This window comes from Idiotropiscis lumnitzeri, chromosome 8, assembly GCF_059441095.1.
Source record: "Idiotropiscis lumnitzeri isolate Australia: NSW breed Sydney's pygmy pipehorse chromosome 8, RoL_Ilum_1.0, whole genome shotgun sequence".
Lineage (NCBI taxonomy): Eukaryota > Metazoa > Chordata > Actinopteri > Syngnathiformes > Syngnathidae > Idiotropiscis > Idiotropiscis lumnitzeri.
Genome location: NC_142398.1, coordinates 18248293 through 18259192, shown reverse-complemented (window position 1 = coordinate 18259192; position 10900 = coordinate 18248293). Strand labels below are relative to the sequence as shown.

Genomic DNA, 10900 nt, shown 5'->3' with positions numbered 1-10900 from the left:
CACTGGGCACATGCCCCCAACTCTGTCTGAGGGGTATATATATCCCGGGAAGAGAAGGGGGAGGCCCCTGTCAGCCAAAATGAAGTCTCTGGTCCATGTGTGCTGCGTTTTGGCGCTGCTGGCTCTGTCTGCTGCAGGTATGGCTGAGCGGCTTTGGTGTTTGTGCTGCAACATGTCAGTGCAGCAGTGCTTTCTGTTTGTGAAGTGCAGCTTTCATGGGGATTGTGTGAGGGAAAGTGGTGGGGTGCTTATACACTGTAACGGAATGACTACGCAATAGATGTGTGCTTTTAGTGGGGACACTTATTGCTCAGGAACTGGCATGAAGTCTCTTTTTTCTCTAGGGGTCAAAAGATAAAAAATGATATCGGAATCCAATTGATGATCAATACCAATCCTGCAGAGAAGGTTTTTAGAATATTGAAGGGGTGCAGTTAGCAGCTTTGAGGGTATAAAATGGAAATGTCAGTCCGAGGTGGGACACCAGCTGATGGAAAATGTCCTGCCTGCTGCTCATTCTCATTGCCCTGAAGAGAAAGCGCTGACAGATGGACCTGGGCTCACACACACACGCAAATACACACACGCTCTTAAAACACCAATTAATCACTGTAAAATAAGTGATTTTCTCACTGAATCTGGTTTCTACGGTTTTTCATTGATTCTTTTTGCATCAATATGATAATGATATTAATTCAATTGAGTACTATTCATCTGAACTAGCTGTAAAGAGGTTTATGTACCATTACTCTGTATTATAAACTGTATATGGACAACCTTGTGTGTCCTTGTATAGCTTCATTTTGGACCCAGCAAACAGCTGTAGTCACACGTCAGACATTTGTCAAGCTGAATCGTCACCAGATACTCGGCTCACTGATCTCTTTGTAGCTTTCCAGAATCCGTAGATGTCTTATTAAACGCACACACAGATTCATTAACTTCAGGTTATATGACAATCCAATTTGTATTTAATTCCTGTGACGTTTAGATCACTGATATGAAGTTGTTCATATGTCATTCTGGCGTACACTGCCTAAAAGAGACATTCGAAAGCATTCACAAGAGAAAGAGAGCTTGGAGTAATACGTATGTCAAGTCCCAATCAAGAATATACTGTACATGAGTGTATCATTAAAGAGTACCTCTAAATATGATAAGTGAGATTCGGGAAATGTCATGTTAGTTACCACTTTCTAGCTATAATAAATCATGAAAAAATACTCACAAACATGCACCTGACACAATGTATTTATTTAACAAAAACAAAAATTGGTTCAAAACGCACAGAAGAACACAATCAGGCAGTCTGGAGTAGGATGGTGAAATGCACAGCCCACCACTGAACAGTAATATATGAACAGATGGACTGCAATAAACTGGAAATCTGATCAGAGTAATGTTTCTCTCAAATAGGATCTTAAAAGTTGTTGGAAATTTTTTTTCAGTATAACCTCGACTACTGTATACACTCTATTTATTTTGTAACAAACATGTTTATCTATCTATTTATCTCAGATATCCCTCCTTCTTTTCACCTTCTGACTCATTGTGGGCCTATTTCTGCATCAGAAAGGTCACATTCAGCACCAAGCCACATTTCACCCCACTGTACACTCTTCTCAGACTTCCAAACACCACCAAGACCGGCAACACGGTGGCAATATGGTGGCACAATGAACGTGTGACATTTGACGCGTTAGCTTGAATGATGACAATCTCCAAAGAGAGTGATAAGCTAGCAAAGCACATCATCTGCAATAAATAGCTTAATATGTGATTCAGTACCTTGAAATAGAGGGAGAGAATTGGGGGGGTTATTGCAAGAGTGAGGATACTGCTTACATCATAGTACAGATAAACCCAATGTCATAAACCAAACCAATGTACCCAAACTAAAATTTAAATAGCTGTTTTTTTTTTAATTAAGATTTTTTTTTACCATCTTCAAAGCATGTGAAATGAGCCAGCTGAGCCATCATGAACAAAATTGTTGCTCTAACACAAAAAATTACTTCACAATTACTTGAAAGTTTAAGCTATATCTCCTGCAAACAGACCTCAGATCTCTTTCATAACAGTCCGGAAGAAATTTTCAGAAAGAAATTTGTGTGATGTAATAATCTTAAAGGAGACACAGTAGGCATTTTTTCTTCGTCTCTGATGTGTTTTTTTTCCCCCAAACTAAACCATGGATCAACACCAGCACACCATTTTTCTTGTATGCTGAAATCAGTCTACTCACATAACAACAAGCTGGAGCTCACCGGCGAGTGCATGTGTAAGAATTTGCTGCATCCCATGCATGTATGTTTTTGTTTGTCTCCTCTTGCACGGGACTCTACGTGCTGGCTTTTGTCATCCCACCCTTGCGAGTGCACTGCAGTCAGATGTTGGATTTTCTTGCAGAAACTGAGAGCAAAATGTGGGAATAAAGTGAGCAAAGACGATAAAAGCATTTTAAATTGTAGAGGCAACAGTTCATGCACAAGACTGGGGCATTAATTTATATTACCAAATATCCAGAGGATGCTGCCCATCGCTTGAAAGTGACATCACAGTTACTCAGGGCTCATGTAACTCATTCGCTACCATTGACGGATATTGACGTACTTTCATTTCACCTGGGCTGGCAGTGAATGAGGTAACAACCAATCACGGCTCACCTGTTTTCGGAAGCTGTTCCATGATTGGTTCACGAGCAACTGTGATGTCATTTTCAGTCGACAGCAAATGACAATGTCTTATAAATATGTTATTGATATTTGCGAAAAATAACAGGTAATATTCTTTTGTTTCTTCTTTTTTTTTCTCTGGTTTTGTGCAAGGGTCATCCATCCCTGATGAAGAGCCACTTGTGCCACTCCGGCTCCAAGAGCCCGAAAGTAACCTCTTCTCCTGTGGATGTGGCACCGCAGAGGAGCATCCCAGCCAGAGTTCGTCCAACGACACCCCGGCCCCAGAGAGGCCCATGTGTCAGCCTTGTACGGCAAAATCTGATGCATCTGAGGAAGAGTCAGCTTCACTCTCTCGGAGTGACAACGAATCAAGTGAGACGGCTCACACTGAGGCTTCCGCAGTTGATGAAACGAGCAACGTGGAAGAACAAGAGGATGCTGCTCTCCGAAACGTAGCAGAGACGGAGAACCAAGAGGAGGTGGCATCCGATGAGCATGAGGCGTCCATTGTGGAGGAAACAAATGACAACGAAGCAGTTGGAGAGTTTATCGACGAAGAAGTCAAAATGGAAGAGTCAGAGGATGAATTGCCAAAAGATGAAGTAGTTATCCCTCACGGTGTTGATTCAGAAGAGAACGAACTGTTGCAGGGAACAGATGAGGAGACACAAGAGGACGAAGTTGTGGAGGAGGAAATTATGGAAAAAGATATCATAGTGGAGCAAGACTTTGTTGGTACTGAATCGGAGCCAGAGGACATTCTTGAAATGAGTGCTGAACCTGCAGAGCCAAAAGTAACATCTGAACCGGAAGCTCAGGGAACAGATTATGACGGTGAACTAAACTTGTCAGAACCTGAGGAACATGATGCTGACCCAGAACCTGAAGCAGAATATGAACCTGACGCAGAAGTGATATCAGAGTCTGAAGCAGAACACGGAGATGAACAAGAATTCGAATATGAAGCTGGGGAAGAAGTAATATCAGAAGCGGAATCGGAATTAGAAGTCGAACCCGAAGCAGGACTTGAAGCAGAACTGATATCAGAACCTGAAGCAGAATATGAAGTTGAACCAGAAGTAATATTAGCACCGGAAGCAAAAATTATATCAGAATCTGAATCTCAATTTGAAGCTGAACTGGAAGAGATATCAGGACCAGGAGCAGAAGTGATATCACAACCTGAAGAACATGAAGATGAAGCGGATGTGCTATCAGAACCTGAATCACAATTTGAAGTTGAATCAGAAGTGACATCAGCACCTGAAGCAGTGTATGAATCTGAACCAGAAGTGATATCAGAACCTGAAGAAGAAACACCAGAAATGACAAATAATGAAATCGCAGTAGATGTACCAGAACTTACACTTGTTTCTGAGCCAGACGCAATTTCAAACTCTGAAGCAGAACCAGAGGTCATTCCTAAATTACAAGTCCATGATGAAGTCGCGCCAGAGTCTGTTGAGGCAACAACAGAGGAAGATCTGGGAGAAGAAACATCTAAAAAGGCTTACGAGGTGGAGGACACTCCTTTGGAGGTCAAGGAGTCTGCACGGGCCAAAGGTACCACAAGAAAAAAATAAAAATCATGGATGTCATATTCTCTTACAGCCAAAAATATACATGCACCAAACTTGAATAGACTCAAACTTCAACTGCTCCTCAAGAAATCAAATCAATTCACTTTTGTACTTGCAGCCATACACAATCATATGTATAAGTTACAGACCTGGAAATTAGCAACTGAATTTACATATTGTCATATTTAAGCACAAGATTTGTCTGGCAGAACAGATAGATACCCCGCCTCTTACCCAAAGTCAGCTTGAATGGAATGAACATTTAAATGTAAAGGGTTATGGCACTTAGAAGATCATTCTCAGCTTCCAGTCTTTCTTTCCCAGGCACATGAATGCCACTGAATATGACACCGTGTGTGGCTAAAGAGGAATTAGCCACAACCTCTGCTCCAGAAATAAAACAGACCAAAATAGCAAAGGAAGCGAATAGACCGATAGACGTGCTACAGCATGATATAATATTCGATCCTGTTCTGAGCACAGGTGCAATCACTCGGACATGGGGTTTGCATTTCATCAATGTTTTGTTTGAGGAAAGAAAAAAAAACAGGAATAGCCACCGTTTATTTGAATGCCATCGATGAACAAGTTTGCATACTATCGGCATTGCACTTGCACACTGATCGTCTACTCTGCCAATCAGGGAAAACAAACGAGGGTCCATCATTGAGGGACCGTTCTCATATTGAGGACACACTACGACTGGCTGCTGCTGAACCCTCTGCCCAGTTGTCAGGTAAAACTGAATCAAACTTTCAACCTAAAACGCAATCAAAGAGAATGAACATACACCCGGTATGCGCTGCATCACTCTTCCCAAAATGACTCCTGCCCATTTTTAACCTGTCATGTTCTCAATCTCAACTATGTTTGTGTCCAGCTGCAATGAAGAAGCTACTGAACATCTACCACACCGCCATCAAACCAGCGGAGCAAGCCTTCAAGTACAATGAACTCAGGCAGCATGAAGTCACAGGTTAAATCACATTGTCATGTCATTGCTCAGAGAGGTGGTAATTAATATCTGAGGCACGCAAGGTAGCGCTACATCTTTGATTTTGTATGTTCGAAGATCACGGCCACAAGATGGCACAAGAAATCCGGTCAGGGAAGTCCTGAAAACTTGAGAGTTATGATTTTTCTTTTTAGAAAGTGAATTTGTAAAACAGATTTATGTCTGTCAGTCAATATCCAGTCTTGTTCTCCCACCTTCCACATTGTAGATGGGGAAATCACTTCTAAACCAATGATTTTGTTCCTTGGACCCTGGAGCGTGGGCAAGTCCTCCATGATCAACTACCTGTTGGGTCTTCAAGATACCGCTCAAGAACTATACACAGGTACGTGAAGTTGGTTAAATGTGTTTTCCAAAATGTAGAAAATAATTATGGAGAAGGACAGTTTATGTTGGTTGGCTGTATTTTAGGAAATAGAGGCAATACAAGCATTAGCTAAGAGGGGAAATAATCTGTTGCTAATAATATTAAATATTCACAATAAATGCATGAATTAAAAAAAACATTGCTCAACAGCAAATTGAAATCAGACATGGCTTTATGTGTCCCTAAACAGGATATTTAAATTTTATTATTATTATTTTTTTTTTTTAATCATTATCATTATTATTAAAACCTCAAAAATAGTGCAAAAAATCAATATTTGATTGTCTTCCCAATACTGTTTTTTTATTTGCTGACCAGTGTAATTAATACATTAATACAATATTTTGTTATATGTAACCTTATTGTTGTACTCATTTACAAAATTTCAATTAATTTACACTTTTTTATACAACACTTTCCAATTCACACATGCAACAATGAGGAGGTGAGGGTTAAGTGCCTTGCCCATGGGAAGGGAACTATGACTTCAGCCATGTCCTAACATCTTTTTTTTGGTCAACACGTTTTGGTTACTTTCCTACATCATTATATTTAATACTTAAGTTACTTGGAACACTACTACTGGTATACTTCCACGTGCAATTAAAAACTAAGCACTCAAGCTGATATGTCAAAGCTCCGGGATAATGTACATGATGTTCTATCTAACTTTCCACCAGGTGCTGAACCGACGACCTCGGAGTATACCGTAATAATGCACGGCGAGAAGTATCGCACCATAGAGGGCATTGTTATGGCAGCTGACAGCTCGCGGTCTTTCTCGCCCTTGGAGAAGTTCGGACAGGGCTTCCTGGAAAGGCTGGTGGGCTTTGAGATGCCCCACAAGCTACTTGAGAGGGTCACAATTGTTGACACCCCTGGCATCATCGAGAACCGCAAGCAACAGGAGCGAGGTAACCCATTCGGTCGCTTATCCATTTTGGGTGGGTTGCGGATGTCTAGTAAATATATCCAGCGGGTAGCTGGTTTTCTTGTTGTCCAATGAAATTAACGAGAAGGCGCGCTGAGTCACTGCCCTATAATAGTTTCCAATCAATTCCTGCTTCAGTGTTTTGTGCTGCACCTGTAGCCCCGTGTGTGTTTGGGGGGAGAGGGCTTCATTAAAAAAAGGATGCAATTGTTATATGTTGCACTTTTCTAAAAAAGAAAAGAACAGTGCTGAGTAGTGATGGGTAAATGAAGCTTCAAATGTGCTTCATGAACCAGTTGTAGTATTTTTGGACTCCTGTAGATGGCGCTCTCTGTTCAACATTGGGCTGAAAGAACACTGACTTGCCAGAGAAATGACAGTAAATCGTTTGTCTCCCCCCATCAGGGTACCCTTACAACGAGGTGTGCCAGTGGTTCATTGACCGAGCTGATCTCATCTTCCTGGTTTTTGACCCCACCAAACTCGATGTGGGAGGGGAGCTGGAAATGCTCTTCAGGCAGATGAAGGGCCGCGAGTCCCAAATCCGCATCATCCTCAACAAAGCCGACAGTCTCGTCACCCAGGACCTGATGAGGGTCTACGGAGCCCTGTTCTGGAGTATGGCGCCGCTCATCAATGCCACAGAACCTCCTCGGGTATACGTGAGCTCTTTCTGGACTCAGGATTACGCAGTAGATACCAGTCGGGAGCTCTTTATGAAGGAGGAGACTTCTCTCTTGGAGGACTTGAACCAGGTATGACTTTTCTTTGTGGTTCAAGATATTTTATTGGGGAAAGTCCGACAATATTAAGCATTATATTTTAGAAGCGTCATTGTGGCAGTCACGTAGGTGTAATACTGGAAAATATTTCATAGGTGCGAGCCTGGGGTAAATGAAGCTTCAAATGTGCTTCATGAACCAGTTGTAGTACTTTTGGACTCCTGTAGATGGCACTCTCTGTTCAGCATTGGGCTGAAAGCAGACTGACTTGCCATTTTTAAAATCGTTTATTTAAACCAACAGTGTCATCTAAAGTACACAAATATATAACAACTGGTTTATGAAGCAAATTTGAAGCTTCACTTTCCCATCACTATCAAATGGTAGTGATGGGAAAGTCCCAATTGTCTTCTGTCATCCTCCACAAGTGTCCTTTTCGCAACAGTTCAACCTTGGCAAAGCCCTTCATGCGTCTTTAAAGTTTAAAAAGTCAGATTGTTTTTCTTCCCCCCCCCCCCTCACTCTTCCTGTGTCACTCTTCTTGCAGGTGATAGAGAACCAGATTGAAAATAAAATTGCTTTCATCCGGCAACATGGCATCCGAGTGCGCATTCACGCCCTCCTTGTTGACCGTTACCTCCAGACCTATCAGGAAAAGCTGGGCTGGTTTAGTGATCCCCATGAGGTGTTTCTCGACATTGTCACTGACCCCGATAAATACTACATCTTCAAGTCCATTCTGGCCAAAACTAACATCAGCAAGTTTGACCTTCCCAGTAAGGAGGCCTATCAGGATTTCTTCGGAGTGAATCCGATGTCTAACTTCCAGCAGCTCTCCTATCACTGCAGCTGGACGGGTGGCTGCATGCTGGACCGTCTGGAGAAGGCCATTTCGTACGAGCTCCCGGCTCTGCTTATGAGTGTCGGCAAAAAGACGCCCGCTCTGGCAAAACCTGCCCCCATCGTGTCCGACACCTGCGAGGCTCCGGAGTGTGAGGAGAAACCCAAAAATCGTTGGCGGAAGCAATGAGATGGATGGGAATGGTGCAGACGGATGAATCGCATGGGCAGATGGCGATAGCTAGCTTCAGGCTATTCTGCAGGAATCCTCACCGCTGTGATTTTTTAAAAACTGAATGTGGGGAGAAGAACAGAATGACAAAGAACATTTGTAAGGATCTACAATGTCAACCTGGGTCACATAACACCCCAAAAATATTATTTATTCTAAATGAAATAACAAGTGGAAGGGATTATCATAACACATGAGATAGTCTTAGAATAATGTTACATCATGCTGATCAAGTATAACCAGAAAGGTGTCCACTTTACACATAACCATGATTGGTGAAAACCTCTACTACTTTGTCATCAGATGAAACAAAAAAATACACATTTTTAAACATTCTCTTAATAAATATAAAATGAGTGAAAAAAAATTGTTTGTTGTTCTTTTTACACATTATTCTCATTTTCAGAGACAGACACTGTCACTGACACCACAATGAGATGCTAAAAACTGCCAGTGCAGTCTAAACTCTTGTGCTGTTTTATCCACATAGGCGCCGTTGTCATGTCCTAATAATTATTGAAGGACTTCTGATAACAATATTCATCAGCATATCCAAATCTTGATTATGGTGCATTTTTTATCCATTTGAAAGAAAAATACCAAGTGAAGTAGATGAATATCAGAACACGTTCTGCTGTTAAAAGAAATGCCCGCAGAGCATCCACTAGAAGACGCCTTGAATAACTTTGTTAAAATTTAATTTGTGAGTCATACAGAGTGTAAAGTTCACGTCAGACACATCAGGAAAACTTCAATGATTGCGAGTGTGCACACTTTGTGTTCATATTTCAAGTAACTTTCAATCTTGCAATCAGGTTTCCACTAGTACTTTTCTGCTCACCCATTGTTGTTATGCAATAATTTCATTTGGTTAGTTGCATGTCTGCCTTACAAATATGAGGTGGGTTTTAAAAAAAATTCTCCGCGCATCAGGCTGCCACCCACAATCCAAAAACACAAGACTTTAAAGCATCCATAGGTGTGAATGTGATTGTGTTTTTTTGGGGGGGGCAGGGGGGTACATGTGCCCTACGAGTGTCTGACCACAAGTTACTTGCTATTATTATAAACACATAAGAGCTATAAAGCACTCCTTAGAGGAAGAAGCAACATTTTTAATTTGACCCACAAGAGGTCATGGTGATGGACAAACGTCGGGACTGAGAAGTCATCCAGCACCCCACAGAGGTCAGTCTGAAAAGTCCGACACAAAACCTCACAAGCACAGGCGTGCTTGCAATTAAAGTTCCGTATACACATACGTGACCTCATGTCATGTGTATGTGTGAGTGTGAACTGTGTTTACCAAGCCTTTTGGCCAAAGTGCTAACACAGACTTTATCAGCGCAGCGTTATCAGCTCTATGAAAAGGCCTCTTGTGGAAGCTCTCAAACACAAGTACACACACGCGTGCACATGCCGCCCACATGCCACTGGTAAACACACTTGAACAATGCACACAGGGATTATGGTTTATTGGAATCATATTTCATTGTTATCAGCAGTAAAGTACAAGCTCACGCACACAAACACACCCGTAATGAATCAGTGAATTAGTATGTTTACTGTCAAGCTGAGCAAGCCTGCTGTTCACAATCTCATCTCTTTACCGTCTTCTGGAAATAAACACCTTGATTATGAATGTTTCTGTCGATTATCATAAATGTGTCACAACACTCTTGCGCTCTTTAGCACAAAGACATTTCAGGATTCGAACCTGGAAGAGTTTCTATATGTTATGAAGTCCATGGAAACAATGGAGAGATTAAATTAAAACAAATATCTGCATTAAGTAAAAAAAATGTTTCAGAAGTAGTAAAAAGTACTAAATGTATCATGACGATAGATAGATAGATAGATAGATAGATAGATAGATAGATAGATAGATAGATAGATAGATAGATAGATAGATAGATAGATAGATAGATAGATAGATAGATAGATAGATAGATAGATAGATGAGGAATATATATATTGAATGTACATAGTGTATGCTTTCTTACCACCTCTTCGAATTGTGGAAAAACAGAGCAAGAGAGTAAAAGTTGAGTGGTGGGAGCTCCTCCTTTGGTTAAGTTAAGGCAGTCAATAACATGTGACTTGAACGGACACCCATTGTGGAAACCCACCCATCTCCAACAGTGTCAAGCCACATGGAGGCCAACAGGGACAAAACGGAAATAGTGAGTTTGGTTTTCAAAATAAAGGTATACATTTCCCTTTTTAGTATTGGCGCGAACACTTCAAGCCATATATGTCTTTACACAAAACTCGAAACACACACATTTGACACAGCATTTTTTTCAATGTAGCTACTGGATGCAAATCGTGAAATACTTAAGTGTACAAAGTTTCCCTTCCCCCTTAGCTTCAAACGTTCACTAAACAAGATGACAAACGTGTGTTGGCAAAAACAAACGCTAAATAGGAGGTTTTCCTCAATGCTACCTTGCTGTATTCAAGTCAATTCTTTGCACTTCACTGAATATTTGAGTTACATTGTGTGTCCTATACAAAAAAAAGAACTATATATAT

The 10900-nt window shown here is 41.2% G+C and overlaps 1 protein-coding gene across 1 annotated transcript; it reads left to right on the top strand.

Annotated features, from left to right (window-relative positions):
- The first annotated feature begins 46 nt into the window (after positions 1 to 46).
- Positions 47 to 8612, top strand: srla (sarcalumenin a). Its single transcript, XM_088303068.1, has 8 exons — positions 47 to 137; positions 2829 to 4241; positions 4902 to 4994; positions 5139 to 5234; positions 5482 to 5598; positions 6321 to 6554; positions 6977 to 7326; positions 7841 to 8612. Exons 1-8 carry the CDS (start codon positions 80 to 82, stop codon positions 8321 to 8323), a joined length of 2844 nt encoding a protein of 947 aa, XP_088159194.1. The 5' UTR covers positions 47 to 79; the 3' UTR covers positions 8324 to 8612.
- Positions 8613 to 10900: the final 2288 nt, after the last annotated feature.